Genomic DNA, 20,717 nt, shown 5'->3' on the forward strand with positions numbered 1-20,717 from the left:
CAATACTTTCAAATCACTTTCATACGAAACTTAACTAATGACAACTGTAGAGCACTTATGCGAAAGTTTTTACATTACTTAATAACTATATTTGTAGCACGTCTTCTACATGACGGTTATTTTGGGAGTCAAACTAGCTTATGGCTTCTATTAACTAAAAATAACTTACAGTTTCAATTTTAAAAATTAACATTTCATATACCTTTGAATAATCTAAAAAAACATACAATTCACCACTATGTATTGCGACCAATTAAGTTAACCAATCAACTTACAAGTTTAATTGTGCTAATGTATTAAATCTAGTAAACGTAGTCACCAGTTAGGAGAGGGAGTGTTTCGAACTAAGTCCTTATAGATAAATCTTAAAATTATGTGGGCCAATAATAATTAAAATTCAAAATAATCTATTAATTCACAGGACACAGCCTCCCATATATGACATAACATTTACGAATTGAAGCTCTGCATGGTGACTGACAACCCTGGCTCTACCTCTCAAACAGAGATCTGCTCTGCTGTTTTCACGGCCACGGACTTCACGACTTCGACCACATAGACAACTACAGAATCAGCAGCATTCTCCCCAGCTTTAACTTTTCAAGTAAGCCTGGAAATAGCTTACCCTTCAGCTTATTATCGGGCTGTTAAATGCGCGTGTGGTGCGCCGAAAGGCAGTTTAACTTTGCTTAACACACAATAAATCCTTTGCGCACATACTTTGAAAGGACTTAGATATTTTGTTAAGCCATTAATCTAAAATTTACTAAGTATTTTGACACCTAAGTACCGTAATTCACAACACACATTTTGTTTGGACTGTAGGCAACATTTGAACTTTGCTGCTTAAAAAGGATTTTCTGGTTATGAGCACCATCTGTGTGTTGCATTTTCAAATAACAAGTGGATTGCTGGACAGTTAACGTTTTTTGGCAAGGTAATGAACTTTCACTTGGGCAAGCTATAGCTCAACCTAAACTTCTTCGCAGTTTCGATTTGGTTTTTACCTTTTCGGCCCATATAACAATTTTTGGGGAAAATTAACTTACACATTTGATGTGTGATATACCTCAGCCGGTGAAATTGCTAAGTTTTGCTTTCAATGGCCACTGTAAGACAGTTGGACAGGTTATATGTAGTTTCAGCAGCACCAAGGAGGGAGTGTGACATGGCCTACACACGCAGGTGTTGGTGCTATTGACATACTTTGCTACCTACATAATAAACGAGGACTATAATGCAATTTTCGTAATTTTTGCCAGCCAAGGTGACTTGGTAATCAACGAGCATTTTTAGGGCTGAACTTTCTTTATCAGCTATCTTAACGCAACAGTTGAGTGCTTCTTTTTATCTGGTGCTCTAGTCTCGGCAGCTATAAATATTATAGTGAATATTGCTTGACTTTTTCTTCGTTAAATCAACAGGCCCAATGGTTTGTGTAAAAGAATGTCTGTTACATTTATTTCTTTAAGTGCTTCAACATACTGATTATAAATTTTATGAACTCATTTTACACTAATTAAAAATATTTGCTCTTTGTGTATGTACATATATTTTCTTTTAGCTATTTTTTGTCTCCTTTTTAATGGATGTTAAGTATTGTTGAGCTCTATTTGTCATGAAAAGTGATGTAGCCTATTTTCATTGTTAAATTTTTGTCATGCTGCAGTACTATTAACATGGTGTACCAGAATTATCTAGTCATACTAGGAATTACCATACTGGTGTGTAAATGTAGTATTCTTTTGAGACTAGTAAATGTTATTGAAGTTTAAAGTGCTTTGTTTTTTGCAAGTCCTATGTCACTCTTATCATTATACTCTGCTAATATTTGTGCTCAGGCTCAGTTTTAGGCGACTGCCTGCTTTGGTTAGGGATAGGATTAGGACAGACCCGTACGCCGCCCCTTACTACAATATCGTGAGGCGGACATAGAGAAATGACCCAAACTCACTTTTTGTGTATCTATGGCCTACCTCATAGAATTTTCTTTTATAAAACTGAATTTGCCCCTTTATCACTCTCTTAGGGATGGAATTAAAAAATTATATGTATTATATTTCACTCTCCGACCCATAAAAAACCCTAATGCAAAAAATATTTTCTATCTGTTGCTCCGTTGTTGGGAAGGACAAACAGACAAAAACACTTTCGCATTTATAATATTAAAAAGGGATTTTTTTAACACAGGGCTGCAGGTACAGGAAATGCGTGTACCTGAGTTTGCTGTAAGTAACAGTTTCGGAGAGGACAAGTGGAGAATGGACGCTTACCGACAGCAGATTCTCCTGTTCCTGTCTCTCGCTGAGCTGTAAGAACACTTCCTCGAGGGTCGCTCTGCCGTGCCTCGCCAGGAGGGCATCAGGCGTGTCTTCCGCCAGCAGTTTGCCATTCCTCATCAGCCCGATCTGCAAAAATCCACGTTACCTTTTGGCACACGTCCATAACTCTGACATACCTTCAACAGTCGTTTACTCGTTAGTAGCAGACTAGTAAGGTTACTTGGCAGGCATAAAGGTCTATTCACTGATCGGATCAGTACCCATGTGTCTTGAATCTGTGGAATCTCTTAAAAGGTAGGCAATTACGGGCAAATTTGCCTAATCAACATATTCTCCTAGCATATCACTAGAGTACATCGCAATGATGATAGGATTGAAAGAAAACACCTCAACAAATTGAATTATTTTCAGGGATGATACAATGAAACTTGTTTTAAGAAACCACTGTGACCTATTGTATAACATTTGAGATATACAAAATAAAATTAAGTTTAAATAAATAAGATTTGCTACTTACAGTTTTCTCCATACTATTTGCTAAATAAGGTGCTTATCTCTCATTCATATTGTGGGTTTTAGACCTTTAAAAGTTTTAAATCCAAAAAATAGTAGATATTATGACTCTGTAGGCCTCATGGTACACTCCTAATTTAATATTAAACTGTAACCCTAAAATTTTTACTACGATAGCTTGCTTAGTGAAGCTAAGCAGTTATTACCAATACAATTAAGTAAGTGTTATTACCTTTCAGATACTGTATGTTACTAGAGACTCATGCCTAACTAGAAGGTTTGCAGTCCATTCTATGTTTCCAAGGGAATCAACAAGGCTGTGCCTGAGTAGAGGGCCAGAGAACTAGGTGACTAGGGATGTGAAGGACTACCTACACTAGCTGCTCACTATGATGACGTTTCATGCCTTCTCTATGTAGTGGGTATGTATGATGGTCTTGCTGCTGGTCTTGGACAGTTCCACCAGATACTGCAAGACGCTGTGCCAGAGCAGTGAGTCAGGGAGCTAGGAAACCCGGGTGTGAGGGACTACCTACACTAGCTGCTCACCGTGCTGATATTGCATGCCTTCTCTATATAGTGCATTGCGATGATGATGGTCTTGCTGCTGGTCTTGGACAGTTCCACCAGATGCTGCAAGATGCTGTGCCAGAACAGTGAGTCAGGGCGATAGGAAATTAGAGGTGTGAAGGACTACATACACTAGCTGCACACCATGCTGATGTTGCATGCATCCTCTAAATAGTGTGTGGTGATGATGGTTTTGTTCCTGGTTTTAGACAGTTCTACTAGTGGCTGCCAGTACCTAGCCATAGCAGTGGGTCAGGGAGCTAGCAGAGTAGGTGTGTGAGGGACTATCTACACTATATTATCATAGTGCTTGTGTGCATACCTCCTTGATGTAGTGTGAGGTGATGATGATGATGATGTTTTTGCCGCCGGTCTTGGCTAGTTCCACCAAGTCCTGCCAGATGCTGTCCCAGAGCAGTGGGCCAGGGAGTTAGGAGGCTAGGGATGTGAGGGATTACACACACTAGCTGCTCAACATGCTGGCATTGCACACCTCTTTGATGAAGGACGTTGTAAAGATAATAAATGGTCTTGCTGCCGGCCTTGGCCAGCACTACTAGGTGCTCGTAGATGCTGTGCCTGAGTATTGGGCCAGAAAGTAGGAGACCAGGGATGTGAGGGACTATTCATGCTAGCTGCTCACCGTGCTGGTGTTGCGTGCCTCCTCGATGTAGTGAGTGGTGATGATGATGGTCTTGCTGCCGGTCTTGGCCAGCTCCACCAGGTGCTGCCAGATGCTGTGCCGGAGCAGAGGGTCCAGCCCCACTGTGGGCTCGTCCAGGATGAGCAGCTCGGGGTCGTGCAGCAGTGCCGCAGCAAGGGACACTCGCCGCTTCTGCCCGCCGCTGCGCATCAGCACGCCACACCCCCTCACTATCGACTACTGCCATCTCGAAGCAATTCTTCCTCATCATTATCATTGAGACACAGCTCTATATTTGTTTGTGCACGTTACAGTAACATCTCGTTAACTTTACGAAATTTAGTTCTTAATATGATAAAACTTCATTAGGCATGTATTTATAAAATATAATTAAAGCCAAATTTCTGTATCTGTGCACACGAGTTCTCATCAGTGTTTTGTGTTGTCACCTATGAATAATCATATAATTTGTACTCTTTTTCCACGTAACAAGTATTTATATGAATCATTATTTCCTGAATTTTGTGTCCTGAGTCATAAACCAAAGATTGACTATAATTTTTTTTTCGTAACAAGCATGTTTTATATCTAGGGAATATACTAGATTATATATGCTTTTCTACAGGTAATAATTATGCCAGGTTGAAAATATTGAAATTTTGTGATGCTGTCAAAAACAAATATGCAATTCACTGTTAGATTAACTTTAAAGATATTAACAAAAAATAATAAAAAGAAATTATCAATCACTGACAATGTTGTTAATTGTGAATATTAGAATAACCAAACTTACTAATTCGAATAACTTATTCATGTTGAGGTGTAAGAGTATAATTATGAAGTCTTCGTGATAGTCCATGAATTTTCCTTCGTCCCGGCCTATGAATTATTTAGTCAAGGATGCAATTTAAAAAAAAAACAAAGAAAACAAAACGGGACATATTCAAAAGTTATTTTGGTATATTTTGTCCATTTCTTTTAATATTATATTTGAAATAAGTTACGTCCTCTTTTAAGTTTTGTGATTTCAGTTGTGTGTGACAGACATACCCCCTTCCCCCCAACCATTCAGGAAGATCGCAAGTCATCAATTACCACGCAGAAGTCTGAAAGGGAGGAAGAGAGAAAGAGACTGAAAGAGAGACAGAAAAAAAAGTAACAATAACTTATTCATGTTGAGGTGTAAGAGTATAATTATGAAGTCTTCGTGATAGTCCATGAATTTTCCTTCGTCCCGGCCTATGAATTATTTAGTCAAGGATGCAATTAAAAAAAAAAAACAGAGAAAACAAAACGGGACATATTCAAAAGTAACAACTTTTTTTTCTGTCTCTCTTTCAGTCTCTTTCTCTCTTCCTCCCTTTCAGACTTCTGCGTGGTAATTGATGAGTTGCGATCTTCCTGAATGGTTGGGGGGAAGGGGGGGTGTCTGTCACACACAACTGAAATCACAAAACTTAAAAGAGGACGTAACTTATTTCAAATATAATATTAAAAGAAATGGACAAAATATACCAATATAACTTTTGAATATGTCCCGTTTTGTTTTCTTTGTTTTTTTTTAATTGCATCCTTGACTAAATAATTCATAGGCCGGGACGAAGGAAAATTCATGGACTATCGCGAAGACTTCATAATTATACTCTTACACCTCAACATGAATAAGTTATTCGAATTAGTGAAATGAACGCCGGCTGCACGCACGAAAAAGTGTCCCGTTACGCTGTGTCCCGTTACGCTCATTGTACGCTTGCGCCGCATCTATCTCTCTTCCACTCGATTGGAACAACCATCATTTGACTTTTTCGAGACATATTATATATTATATAATTATAAAATAATCATACTAATATTATTAAAGCATATTATTTTCATTAAAACAATTCTGTAGAATGCATTTCGTATGTCCGTAGGTGGGCTGAACTCTTATTCAAGTGGATATTAGGTAATGCTAATTATATAAAACCAGGCGCCTACCCAACAGTTACAAATTTAAATTGATGCTAATTATTTTTAAAATGTTAACATTGGGCAAAATAATAATAATAAAATAAATTAATATCAAAGACTTTTGTCAAATACTTATTTACACACTTGAAATTAGATGAAGATTTTGTATTATTTTCGAATTCAGCATAGAAGTAGGAAAATATTTGGAGTTGATGACTCAGGCAGGTGGAAAATTGTTTTAGCTTTTATCACATATATTATTTTATAATGAGTGGTACATTATTCCTGGAAATCTGCTAACAAGGGCATAGTAACTGAACAAATAAATATCGCCCAGTCAAACACTTTCAGAAACGCCATTTTCGCAAATTATGTTGGTAAAATTCGGACTCTTGGTCCTAATTGTATGACAAGCAGGCAACACGCACTATACACGATATGCCAGGGCGGTGGCTCACCAAAGGGAGCTACTATCACCAAAATGTTGGATTAGTACAATGATGTGGGCAACAAAGCATCTGTGCTGCTGGGCCCACTTTCCACATCAAAGGTGGGTGATTTGAATTTTGGGTGACCAGTTGCGCCTTCCACATTCATGTCTCCGGAAGAACTACTCCGTTTCGTAGCAGATGTAGCCTCCTTGATCATCCCACACCACTCTTCAGTTACCGCTGCTACTCGCTGTTCGGTGGACTGCTTGAGTTTATTTATTCATGTTCTGCTAGATGTTGCTCCAAACACTACACTTTGCCTTCTCACCGGGTGCTATTTTCGTCGATCTTCTTTATTTATTCTTGGTTCTTTTGATATCCTCTATCTCTGTCTTCATAGCATTCTTCGTCTCTTCTTGGCCGTTCTTTATTTCATTCTTCATATCTTCTTGAATATTTTCCATTTTTTTCTTCATCCCTTCTTGGCTATTATCAATTTTATTCTTCATCTCTTCTTGATTACTCTCAAATTTTCCTTCATCTCCTAATAGTTACTTTCCACTTTATTGTTCATTTCGGCCAAGAAATCCATTATTTTTTGGAGCTCGTTGGCAGCCATTCACTACTGTCCTCTACTATGCTATAACTTCAACTATGAGCTAACCTAATTTCCTACTCAAAACTAACTACAGTTCCTAAAACTAATTTTAAAAACTAAAAATTAAATGATATTTTTTTTTGTTTCAATTCTTTATTGACTATTTGTAAATTATATTGATACTGCTATCCCACTTCTGAAATCAAAATGTTACGATTTATAATGTGGGAAGAACTTGGTTCGTAAGGGATAGCCTACATAAGTTTTATTACAGTTTTATTTATTACTTATATTTATAGATTAATAATAAATAATTGTGTATCCGATCACAAATCACTGGCACTTAAAAATATTTATTCTTCAGGTCACTCAATGTCTGTCAAGTTCCTCGGTTTGCACTCCACACTGGAGCTAGGCTCAACAGTGGTTCGCCCCTTACCTCGCACCTGTCCACACACACACAGACTCTTGCGATTCAGTCGAACTCCGCATCGTGCCACTCACAAAAAAAAGGGGAGGGATTGTCCTCTTACCCTCTTCGCCAATTTTGCACTTCCCTTTACTCGGAATCAGCTCGGAAATCCCGCGGAGGCCGGCATCGCTGCTTAAGTAATCGAGGCGCCCTTCTCGAACCGACGAGAGTGGCTGTGACGAGTTGCATCATCCTGCACCGAAGCCTGAACCGTCCAGAAGGCCGGCGTCCAGTACCGCTACTCCGCTTGGCGGCCCACGGAATTCCCAAGGCCGTTCAGCGACAGATGACAGCACCGGGGCAGGACGATGCAGGTTTATGCGGAGGTGTGGAGGGGGTAGTGACGACCCTTGTAATCTGGCCAGGCACGCGTGGCATGCCTTACGTCAGTGTACAGCACGTGACACAGCGTGTGATTCCAGTCGCCGTGCAGGGCTGACAGCCAGCTCCGAACCTGGTGTTTGTCGTAGTCCTGCATTCGCAACAATACGAATTGTTATATTTCATGATTACCATATGGTAGGATATTTAATATGCATTTATTTTAATATTATATTTTAGCAATTAAATCAGTGCTTTGTCGGCGATTGAAAATTCAGCGCACTGCCTTTGAAATGTTTCAATCTAGCTTTGTGAAATTTATTGCCACTAATAAATGATAGTTGCATAACTGTAACTCAGATTGTTGTTTTTATTAGCAGCCCAATTCAAACCATTAAACCTTGAGCAATTCTCTCTGTTTGGCTTTTTATTTTTACACACGCAGTCGGTATTTTAGTAGACATTATTTTAAGTAAGAAGTAATTTTTTTAAAGTTTCTTGTGACAATATTAACTGGGAGTTGAGCTTTGGTTTTCTGTTTAGAAGAAAAGAAAATACCTCATTATATTCTAACTCCGAACAAAATTAGACATGCTGTATATTTCATATGTCATGTAATAATTTTAAGCTACCCTATTTATTATTAGTATGTTCAGTGATACACACCACTGTTTCTTATGTGGGATTTCGGATCTCTGTACTTACAGTTACAGGTCATTCAATAAATACTCCAATTAAACGATTATACTACATCAACTGTTTATGTGAGATGTGCCCACTATAATACGCTAAAACTGAATGAAAACGGTAGACAAATTAAAAAGCGTAGATAAATCTGAGCTGGCTGCAACAGAAACTGTCCCGCTCATAATTTTGAAAAAAAAAAATCTCCCTCGCACACCATCCACTTGTCGTGGCGGGCAGATTTTTCATTGCATTATCAGGTTTTTAACATCACGCCACATAGCGATAACCAAAACTCCTCCTATTCTAAAATGAAACAAAATATCTTAAAGATATTTTTTGTTGGTTATCAGAACTTTCTTCCAGGCATATTTTCTTGTACAAAAGTACAGGGGCCAGGGCTGTAAATGTTATATAGGCATATCACATAACTTCTGATTTACAGACTTGTAATTTTCGTCCCAACATCAGGGTAAAACCACGCACTGGAAAGTTTTGATATGTGACCGGGCCCCTCTAATGCTCGGGACTCTCTCGTGTCTGGGCCCCGTAGATTGTTAGCCCTCCCTCCCCGCTTCTCGACGGCCCTGGATGCGGTTGGCTTGCGGTAGGTCCAAAAAGTGCAGAAGTAAGTCTAGGGTATACCAAAAAAGCTCAGAAATAACAGTTCACTGGCAACAAGGTGGGGTGGATAGCATACCAGGCCAGAGAGCGCGCACCTCAACTTCTTGATGATGCATTCATCATGCTGCACGTCCAGGAAGTCCAGGCGTATTGCAAAGGGCTCAGAGGGCACACTGGCCTTACAACAAGGTGAGATAAAAGGCCTACGAGCTTATAGCCAGACTTCTGTAGTCTGCTAAGAGCGCTCACTACAGCTTATTGACCACATGGTCGTCATGTGGCAAACTCAGGATGTGCAGATAGAAGTCTAGGAGTATGGCAAAGGGGTTTCAGGGAAGGCAGTTCACTGGCAACAAGTTGGTGTTCAAAGCCGAGTCTAGAGCCAGATATCTGCAGCTTGGCCTCAGCTTCTTGAAGATGGAGTTTATGTGCATTAGGTCCAGGAAGTGCAGCTGGTTTTCCAGGGGTATGCCAAAGGGCTAAGTTGGGGAGAGATCTTTGGTAACTAGAAAGGGTCGAGAGCCTACGAGCCCAGAACCTGACTGCTGCAGCCTGTCTGAGAGCGCTCACCTCAGCTTTTTGACGACACGGTCGGCATCTGGCAAATCTAAGAAGTGCAGCAGGAATTCCAGGCGATCTTCCACCTGCGGCGTGCTCATGTCGCAGATCCAACCGAAGTACAACATCGTCTCCCTGATGGACAGCTCGGGAAACAGCGCCGTTTCCTGCACAGACAACAGAACTGCAACTTCCTCGCGGTTTTCTACTTACCATGTAAACAATGTGGTAGTGCTACCATAAGGGCAACTCTCGAATATTCTTTATATAACATACATTACGTTATATATTCCAGAAAAATTACTTCTCCAAACCTCCTCCCGTACTTTTCTTGAGAAAGTAAATGGGGAATCAACTGCCAGTAATTGGTCTTGATAAAGGTTATTTGTATCGTTCAGTGGCCCTTAAACCTTTGCCAGGCTTGGGAAATCTTCCCCCTCTATACAAGCATTAACAATGCAAGAGTTTCCCAGGTTCAGTTGAAATAATGAATCCTAAGGACATTTCTCATTTAGAGTGTTTGCTGTGCTGTGTCTGATTGGAAAAAAATTACCCTCTACCACCTCAAGCAATAGGGTCTGTGACCCTCCACAAAGACTCTTTAGATGCTAACACTTCCAGCTGCACAAAATTATGCATATCGTTTCTTGTCATCTTAGAGCCCTATTTTGTTGGGCTTCTTGTAAAGCTCAAACTTCACATACACCGAGCAGCTTCCGCTTTTGTTGAAGACTAGCTTGTCGCAATGCCTAAAAACAATTTCAACTGCCTTAGTAAGGTACCAGCATAGTACTACATCTTAACATTTGGACGACCATAATGCAGTCCAGTCCAGTCCAGGCAGGATTCGTCGGTCATCCATCACCTCATGTCTGGTGACCCCCAGAGAGCACACATCTGTATTCTCCTCGACTGGTGATCCACAGGCAGGAAAAGGGTACTTCCTGACAGTCTGGGTCTCACCAATGAAGCAGACACAGAAGCTGACATCCCAGTAGCAGTCTTGTAGAGACAAGGGAGGACTCACCTGGGGCATGTACCCGACGCGGGTACCAGGTACACCACTGTACCTGGAGTAAGGCCGGCCTCCTAGCAGCAGTCTTGTAGAGACAAGGGAGGACTCACCTGAGGCATGTACCCGACGCGGGTACCAGGTACACCACTGTACTTGGAGCCAGGCTGACCACCCAGCACTTGTATGTGCCCCGAGTCCAGCTGCAGTCTGCCCACGATGCAGCTCAGCAGAGTTGTCTTCCCACAGCCACTGGCGCCCAGCAGTCCGTAGCTGCGGCACAGACACAAGTCGTCCTTAATTCCTGCGCTATACGCTGTACACATACGAGTGACACTTGGCTACTTCAAGTGTAACATATTCACCATTATTCTTTACTGACGGATTTGCTATAACCTTCTATTTACTTGTATAAAATGATATTGAATAGATTTTTGAGAATGTTAAATTTCTACTATTGTATTATTGCAACATATGTGATTCTTCAAGCATTTAAACATAATATTTTTACTATTTTTTTAAACCTCGGGCAGCCTACCTATTGATGTGCTATGTTTTTTTAATTTTATCTGAAAATAAGCTTAAGAATAAAAATCAAATTTCCAAAAACTGTCACATCTTCCTCTCAACTTAATATTCACCAGTACCTACTGTTGTTAATTTTAAGTCTGTATTATGTTACAAATGTAAAGAAAACTTTAGCGATTCATGCCTTTTACACTTTAAACTTGTCTGAATTTTCTCGTTGGGAACTGGTGCTTACCAACAGTTAGAATTAATAAATTTGTGGTGAAAATATTTAATTACATCCAAGCTAATTCACGCCTAAAACCGAACTGGACTAGACGTGACTTAATGCACTGGACTGGATTTTCAGTGAGTATATGTATAGGTAAACTGGTGGGAGATAAATGTAACGAACGGCATATGATTGAATCAGTGCTTGCCTATGAGGTGGTGTATGATACAAAGGACAAGAACATAAGGAACTCCCCAATTTTTTTTAATATTACACATACTGACGTAGACATATAATTTTATTTTTTCTATTAACATATTGCATAATAACTTCTCAGATTCAAAACTTCGATCTAAAAGCACAAGCTTTGAACCTATGGTCACCAAAGGCTCAACTCAAAAGAAACAACTCAGAAAGCTGAATACTGTCGCACTTCTTGTGTGGTGGCTATTAAGGGGCGATTACATGAATAGAAAAAAAAACGGATTAATAACTACCTGACCTAGTAAGCCGCCAAACAAGAACATGCCACAGTATCTACTTTCTTCCGGGAGTGGGTCAGACCCCTGCGGAAGAAGGTGACTCTCGTTTGAGGTGTTGGAGCTGAGCTGTTGCCGACTCTAGTTATCTGAGACACGATCCAACAGGTTCCCAGAAAGGGCGCATGAAGCGAATACATAGCTTTTCGGAACCCATGGCAATCTTCTGACTTCTTGTGGCACCGGTAGTGTTTACCAAAGAGGACTCTGCCGGGCGAAACACTGCCTCAGGCATCCTCAGTTGCCTGAATGGAGACCAGAAATGGCGAATAGGCTGGATCTGCGAGCAACAGCAGATGCGATAGAAACCTTTCTGAGGGTTTAACTACTGAGCCCTGGTGGTCGTCGGGTCCCAAAAACCTGTCTGACCATAAAGAGTCAAAGGCTAGTTAGTGGGGAAAGGAGAGAACTGAGAACACTTTAACAGGGTCAGGCGCACAAGGTTCGTAATCGGCTGTAAACCCTTGAGCCGAGGCACAAGTAGCCTACTGGAGGAGGATCCGAGGCATGACGAGGTGCCTGGCATATCTGACAACGGCACTGACGGTTAGTTCTAGTCGAAGCGAACAGTCTGAAACCCACAAGCGCCACTAAAAGTTGGTAGTAGTGCGGGATGATCCTTGATGTGAATGGATCCCTTGATGTTTTCTCTGTAGGCCTAAGATCAGATTCGTGTCGGTTTCGAACTTCACAGTGGTGCTCTTATCGCTCGGAGAAGATCGGGGGGCCCCTGGTCCTGTAAAGATCTGATGCAGTGAGTGGCGAAACTGCTCCAGTACTAGCCTGGACAGCTAGTAGAGGTTGGATGCACTTTGGCCAGATCACAGGCTCTCTGGGTTGTCAGAGATGTGATGTACTTGGTTGAGCACCTTGTGGTAATTTTGGAACAGGGAATTTCTTGAGTCAGCCACAGGTTAGTCTAATGGTAAAGGGGGAACGGGTGGAGGTGATGCTGTTATGAGTTGCCTCAGCCTCTCATTGTACCTTCTCTTCAAGCACTTTTGGGTTTCATGAAAATGGCATATCCGTTTCCCGATGGCTCTAGGGAGTCCGTGTTGTGTCGATGGAGGGTCAACTCAGAATGGAAACACGTACTTCATCGGTTTCGGCACGTTAAACAACAAGGTTTAAACGGTAGCTTCTACAATTAGATCTGCTTTCTGAGTTATGTATTTTGCGTTGATCCTTTGGTGACCACGTGATCAAAGCTTGTGGTTTTAGATCTGAGTTCTGAATCTTAAGTGTTGTTATACAGTATGTTACTGGAAAAAAATAATTTATACGTCTAAGCTGGTATGTGTAAACGAGAAACATTTGGGGAGTTCCTTATGTTCTTGTCCTTTGTTTCATATATCAATTCATAGGCATGCACTGTTTCATTTATATGCCCTTCGTTACATTAACTGCCACCAGTTTATGTATCTAACACTCTATGCAGCCAGTGATCACCGGCTACTTGATCGGTATTGTCAGTCCTTCTATTGGAATTCAGAAATTTCCCACATAGCTGTAAAATTTATCATGGCTTGAAAATTTGTAGGTTTTTACTAAAATAACTAAAACATTTTTCCTCCCGTAAATGGAAATATATCGTATTCAGAAGTGTATGTGAGTCTCTGTGCTTTTCTATCATTCAAATGACTCTTTAAAAATAGTCAATACTGTTGAAGTGATGTATCCGATAGGTGGTTGTGTTAAAACATATATGCCGATATAGTACTCAGTTCGAATCTTTCTAACAAAAACAATGGGGGATTTTTGAAATGAAACACTAAATGCCAGATATGTGAAATGTAATTTTTGTCCCAATAGTAAGTTCTTGTTTCATGATAATCCCTCTAAACGGGACAGATCCTACGATGTGAGAACACTGGGCTGAATGAGAAGTAACGTGAATGCTCGGGACTGGCGTCTCCTGTCAGGTCCAGACGTGTCTGGTCGCGGCAGCATTGGCCTCGCAAATGTATCTGGAAAATACTAGATTTTTTTAAATCTTCCTTCCGTAATAACAAACATATTTGTAATTCTTTTATTTAACTAATTATGTAACACATAACACTAAACAAAGTTTCTTTCTTCTAAACATGTAACGTAATTATGCGCCACTACCAGCTGTCTGGTCGCTTCCTCGCTCGCCTCTGACCACGGCAACCCGGGGTCCAGCCCGCAGTTTCCGCAAGATGGAGACGTGACGGACGTTGCTGTGAGGTGGTAGGTTTTATCGGGGTGTACCAGTACCCTCACCCAGTCATTAAGTATGGCACTGCTCAACTGCCTCTCATCACCTTCCATCGACTCTGATAACCTCGATGTAGCCGAGCTCTCAAACCTCAGTGACGATGACCTAATCAAAGCTATGACTGAGGGGAGTGTTGTTGGTTGTAGCAGATACAGCTGAACAACACTCTGCCAGCTAGCCTGCAGTTCCGCGGTCTCTAGAACTGTCACAGCTAAGGTCAGGTCAAGTGATGTTCAGACGTCACAGGCTTTAGTCAATGAGAAATCGCATGTGCTTATTCTATATGGATGCAGTGCCACTGCGGCCACACTGGATTCCGCATGACTAGAGTTTATTTTCAGCCATGAAGAAGCCTGCTGCAGTGCAGAAACAAAAACTTTGGTAAGCACTACCACTGTGACGTGATTCAACTTTCAGAGTTCCTATGCCTGCAATCTACTACTTGTGATTTATAATTGTCAATTGATATTGGTTTAAGCTGTGACGTTGCTGACACAAATCTCACATACGTCAACTAATGTTCTAACGCGACACGAAATAACATTAAAGCAGCTAAACGGGGACACAAATGGTCCGCTAATGCTTCTAACTAGCTGACCCTTCACTAGCTCAGGCTGCGGTGCGTACAGAACCTTCACGAAGTCGAGGCAGAAATCCAACATACATAGTTTTTCTGGATGGTTAAAGGGTGAACACAAATAAAAAATATTATTTAATATAATAATTATTAATTATAATACTAGAACCTAACGATTTTTCAGAGATAAATATAAATTGTAGATAATCGCTAAAAAAAAAAAAATTAAAAAAAAAAAACTAGCGCAGATCGGTTTTCCTAACAAAGTCAAATTTTTAATAATATTACCATATATATGAATTATTGGGAAATCCAATTAACATTTACTTGAGAGACGCTTAATATGTCGTCAGTGCTGTTCAGGTTGTCTGCAGTCACAGACACGCGGATGGTAACGTCCAGGTTCCGTACATGGTGAGCAAGTAACCTACCCTACAGTTAAATAGCATCCCTAACTTGGTTTCGCGTCATGCCGAAGCGCGACTTCACGCCCAGTGGTATTGGAACGCCATTAGTAAACAGAGGCTTGTTTGCCGCGCGAGACAATGGCGCCAGGTGACCTCGGCGAGCGAGCGGGCGCGAGGCCAGTCCCTGGTTGGCCGCGGCCGAAGGTGCTCACATGGTGCCCTGCTGCACCGCCATGCTGAGATCCCGCAGCACCTGCACCGCGCCGTACTGCTTGTGCGCGTGCGCCAGCCGCACTGTCGCCTGCCGCTCCATGTCGCCTGCAACACCCGTCACCACCCTCTGTTACACACGTCCTCGGTTTCACTTTCCTTCCACAGCAACAACAAGCATGGGCTGGCGCGTCCATACAGGCGAACTAGGCAACCGCCTAGGGTTGCCAAGTGGCTGGGGGCGTCGCAGCACGACACATAACAGCTGGCATAATATATGTTTAACGATTATTGAAACTAGATGAAAATTGGATTTTTTGTAACAGTTTGGAATGTTTATATTGATATAAGTAATTATTTAAAGTCCACGGAGACCTGTTTATGATTTGTAATAAGTAAAAAAGTAATAAAAAACACAAGCCTGCTTACATTTGATTGTTGACAAAATCTTAGGCTAACGTGATGTATTTTGAGGTAAGGACATTTTTTTTAGGGTGTCTTTGGGGGGGGGGGTGGGGGGGGGTGGCTTTAAGGTTTTTCGCCTAGGGTGCCAATTTACCTTGCACCGGCCCTGACAACAAGAGCACACTGCACCATCCCGTAATTACGCTATCTGGAAGATGTGAGATTTTTTCACAATCTTCCTCATAACATAACGAACATATTTGTAATTATTTTATTTAACTAATCGTGTAACACATAACACTGAACAATGTTTCTTTCTTCTAAACATGTAACGAAAGTATGCCACTACCAGCTGCCTAGTCGCTGCCTCGCTCGCCTCCGACCACGGCGACCCAGCGTCCAGCCCGCAGTTTCCGCAATATGGAGACGTGGCGGACGTTGCTGTGAGAATGTGGGTTTTATCGGGGTGTACCAGTACCCTCACCCAGTCATTAAGTATGGCACTGCTCAACTGCCTCTCATCACCTTCCATCGACTCTGATAACCTCGATGTAGCCGAGCTCTCAAACCTCAGTGACGATGACCTAATCAAAGCTATGACTGAGGGGAGTGTTGTTGGTTGTAGCAGATACAGCTGAACAACACTCTGCCAGCTAGCCTGCAGTTACATGGTCACAGTCGCATGCAACAGCCTTCGTTGTTTACAAAAGTTCAAGTGTTACTTAAAGTGCGTGTAATCTACATACATTTTGAGGAAAGGTTTTATCTCATCTCAATGGACCCAGAGTGTGTTAAATCAAGCTTATATTGGAACTCTGGCGTGGCAGCGCCATTTCTCCACCTTAATCAAAACTAGGAGCTGGCAGAGCTCTTAATTAGATAACAATTATTATTTGGTTTGGTAAACTCCACCTTCCCCTTTTCACTCCCTCTCAACAACGATAAATTACACGTGGCACTGACATGACTAGATACCCGCATTAACTATAGAATAATGGTTCACAAACACAAAAAAAAACTGGATCCTGCATATATTAAAAATTCATTTTTCATGAGTGGTTATCAGTTAAAAATATTCTTCAGTTTGTTTGGACATTCCAGGCAATCCATCGAAAACAAAAAATAATACTTGTTAAGCACATGGTCTTTTATAATACATGAGTTTATTTAAGTTATAAATATGTTTATAAAATAAAGATCTCGGGCTCCCACGGCCATTGCTTGAAGTTTCTTGATTTGTAGTGTTTAGCCGCGGCGAGGGCAAAGGTTTCACCAAAGTTTCGGTCGATATTGCAATCGCCATCATCAGAGTAGCATCCTACTGAGGTCTTGTACACTTGTTTTAATGTAATCTTGTCTGGGATATATATGTTTCCTGATTGGCTTCATATGTGGGCTTATCAGAAGTTTCTTCCTAGTTGTTTTTGGATAGTTTGGCCAATATGATATGGGCTTCTGTGATTTGTCGGTGTTGCTGGAAAATCAGTGACTTTATTCTTCGGGTTGGCTAGGCTAACTGGGCAGATGGGAACAATAATTTGATGATTGGTTTTATAGTTTATCAAATAATTTATCCATATTCTGCTCAGTTTGTAACCATAATCATTGTTTTTGAAGGATTTTTTAAAGATCCATAAATCTTAGACCTCTTTGCCAAACCTCACAAAAAAGAAGCCTCGTGTTTTAGAGAGTGATTTTATAAAGTGAAAGTTGGCTGAAACTAAAAAAAAAAATCAAGCACGGTTCTTCTAACCCCAAGAACTTACAGTTCTTCACACAATGCGTGATCCAGTATGCGTGAGTATCCAGTATCGAGGGTTGGATGCAAAATGACTATCAGCCTACCGCCCCTCGTCGTCTCTGTTCGCTAGCAGAGCGCTCCAGTAATTACATCCATCAAGCACAAACGCTTTTGGAACCAACCTTCATGTATAATTTGCTCTAGTTGTTTCAGATAAATCAATGCATAATCTGATATTGATTCATTCAAACTTCTTACGAATCAGGCAAAACATAAATTTGCCTCCTGAATAAATACATATTTTTATAACTTATTATTTTAATTTAATTTAAAATTTTGGTGTAAATTTTTTTCCAGGTAATAAACATCACATTTGAATAGGTTTTAGGCTGGAATGGCTGCCAGGGTACAACTTTTTTTTCAACTAGGCGAAAGTGTCTAAAATTTGCACTGTTCCACGAACATTAGTTTAAAAAAATGCCTAAAGTTCGTTATAATACCTGTCAAGTAAAAATAAAAGTAAAAAGATCTCTTAAATTTTTTTTGCAAATTATTTTACAAATATTTAATTTTCTACATTATTTACTACTTCAACGCCTTACACATAGTGTAATGTTAAAAATTATTATTAAAAAGATAGATGAGAAATTGTTCCATACTCCCAAGTGAAAGTTATTTTTTCTAACGATTTCATAGTCTCAGCGAAAAAAACGCATAAGGGATAATAATAAATAATGATATGTAACAGGCTCCGGTTCTGGTATATGTACACTCCTGCTGAACCAGTCAAACTGAAGGCGGAGGGCCTGAAGACACGCAGCCCGCTACTCATACATGCAACGCGGGTGGTTTACTATCAGGCGTGTGCTGCGGCCTTTTCATAGCTTCAGACTTCCCGAAGCTACGTAGTTTGAGATTTCCCAGCTTCAAGATGTTTACTGAATCATGCTCATCGAGTTAGCTATGAAATGATCGTTAGATGTCCAAAATACCATGGATAAGCTCTGTAGAATAAGAGAGGCTGCAACTTTGTGTATAAAAGTTCATATAAGTTGGCGAGAGACCTAAACGTGATATAAAACAATAAACTTATTATATTTGAAAGTAACTGATTTTTGGTTCTGCAAGATGGTCTATTCATTCGTTTCTTTGTTTTGAACGAATTAAAAGTTACATCTCGTCAACATGGAACATAATTAACAACAAACGACCAATTTAAAATAAAGAATTTCGTAGGAAGGAATCAGCAATGGATTTTGTAAGAAACTGTCGAAGATTTGCGTGCCTCGTAGCCTCGCAGTCTTGTCTTGTAGCCAAATGTCGTTGAAGTAGTTGTAGCCTCGTAGACTTGTAGTTTTGTAGCCATGTAACCTAGTAGTCTTGTAGTCAAATGTCACTGGAGCAGTTGGAGCCAAAGACCGTTGGAGGCATTGTAGCCGACCGTAAATCGGCGATCGCATCCTAATGAGTTGAATGTTCGTGCACATTTACGTCCTTTTCGTTAAATGCGCGTACTCAAGTCTGTAGTATCGTTTCCCTGTTATGAGATCGTATCCATGTAATGAGATTGTATCCCTGTGGAGAAATAGTATCCCTATGGAGAGATTGAATCCCTGTGTCGAGAAGGTGTCCTTGTGACGAAATCGTAGCCCTGTGGCGAAATCGTATCCCTGTGGTGCGATCGTATCCCTGTGACGAGGTAGTATCGTTGTTACGATCGTATCCCTGTAGCGATATCGTATTCCTATGTCGAGATCTTATTCCAGTGGCGAGATTGTATCCCTGTGAAGAGAACGTATCCTTGTGATGAGATCGTATCCCTGCGTCGAGATCGTATCATACCAAGTTTAATTTTCTTCCAAATGCGCGTCCTTTTCGTTAAAAGTACTTTCTTTTTAAATGTGCTTACTTTATTAATTTGCTTCCTTTTTTACTGTGCTTCATATTTGTCAAATGTGCTTCTTTTGTGTCGAATGTGCTTCTTTTATGTCGAATGTGCTTACTAGTGTACAGGCTTCAAACTGAGGATTGAGGAAGGGGTCAATGACCGACTGCTCTGACGTCACGACGGCCATCTTGGATGTCATTAACATTGACGCCAAAAATTACCCAAAAATTGCCCACATTTGCCCCATAATTCGCCAAAATCCGCCAAAATTTCCAGTTTCATGAAGAAGAAAAAAAATTTAATCAAAAAATTGGAAAATAAAATATGTTATTTTGAGGGAAAAATTCCTGTTTTTAGAGAAAATTTCCCGTTTCATACTTCAAAAATGCCACAGTCTCGAAAAGTCTGTAATGAGGCATAATAAGAATCCATATCTACAGGCCTCCCTAAGTCTCTGAGGGCATGGCCTTGACAATTAAGACGACATGGGAGCCATTTAAAATTATGAGGTAACTGCTTCAATTGTCGTTACGGCCTCATCTTGAAAATCTGTAATTTTTGCTAGAAAATAGGGAAAAATTTTAAAATTAGAAAAAAAATTAATTCAATTTTAATAAAATATAATTTAAAAACACTGTTGCACATTTCGTAGTGTTCACCATCTAGGATTCGATAAATGTTGCACATTTCGTTACTGCCACTATCTTGGATGTGTTTGACGTCACTGATTCGAGATTCGTTAAGGCCACCATATTAGATTCTAGATCGCTGCAATTTTCGTTACGGCAGCCATCTCTAAAATAAGTAATTATCAGAAAAAATCGATAAAATTAAAAATTTATAAAAAATTAAATAAATAAAAATGTTTTCAAAAATGTACTTACATCATGGAGTCCTTGGTTCGAAACCGGTGAGGGCAAAATAAATATGAAGACAGATCCTTCCTCCACGGAAGCCGCTGGCTGACTGACCTCCCACAACTAATGTCGAGGTGTGTGTGTATATATATCGACAGTATGTCGTCATGCCCGCCATCTTTTTTCTGTTAGCAGGAAGCCGCCATCTTGATTGTGTCTGCTAGAGTGCGCTACCGGCATGTTAGTTTAATTTTTACGTGCTAGAGTGCAGTAATCATTTATTATTACTGTGGTGCTCGCAATTTTGTAATTTGGATGCCATCTTGGAAATTCGTAATTATTTACCTATAAGTTATTAAAATCCACAATTCCTTGAATAAATATACATTTAATATACTAATTTATTCGCTTAGTTCCTGTCCTTGGTTCGATCCCTGGGCAATGCAAAATATTTTAA

At 40.4% G+C, this 20,717-nt stretch overlaps 1 protein-coding gene across 1 annotated transcript in view; it reads right to left on the reverse strand.

Moving 5' to 3' along the window:
* The window catches only part of LOC134541768 (ABC transporter G family member 20-like), a 122,746-nt gene that overhangs the window by 33,861 nt on the left and 68,168 nt on the right, over window positions 1-20,717 (reverse strand). Inside the window, exons 3-7 of the mRNA XM_063385431.1 lie at window positions 15,372-15,477; window positions 10,772-10,931; window positions 9,659-9,813; window positions 4,009-4,210; window positions 2,274-2,408 (exon numbers count right to left, since the gene is read on the reverse strand). Coding sequence (XP_063241501.1) covers window positions 2,274-2,408; window positions 4,009-4,210; window positions 9,659-9,813; window positions 10,772-10,931; window positions 15,372-15,472 — 753 coding nt within the window. The 5' untranslated portion in view covers window positions 15,473-15,477. The remainder of the gene's footprint in view (window positions 1-2,273; window positions 2,409-4,008; window positions 4,211-9,658; window positions 9,814-10,771; window positions 10,932-15,371; window positions 15,478-20,717) is intronic.

Source organism: Bacillus rossius, assembly GCF_032445375.1.
Source record: "Bacillus rossius redtenbacheri isolate Brsri chromosome 4 unlocalized genomic scaffold, Brsri_v3 Brsri_v3_scf4_2, whole genome shotgun sequence".
Lineage (NCBI taxonomy): Eukaryota > Metazoa > Arthropoda > Insecta > Phasmatodea > Bacillidae > Bacillus > Bacillus rossius.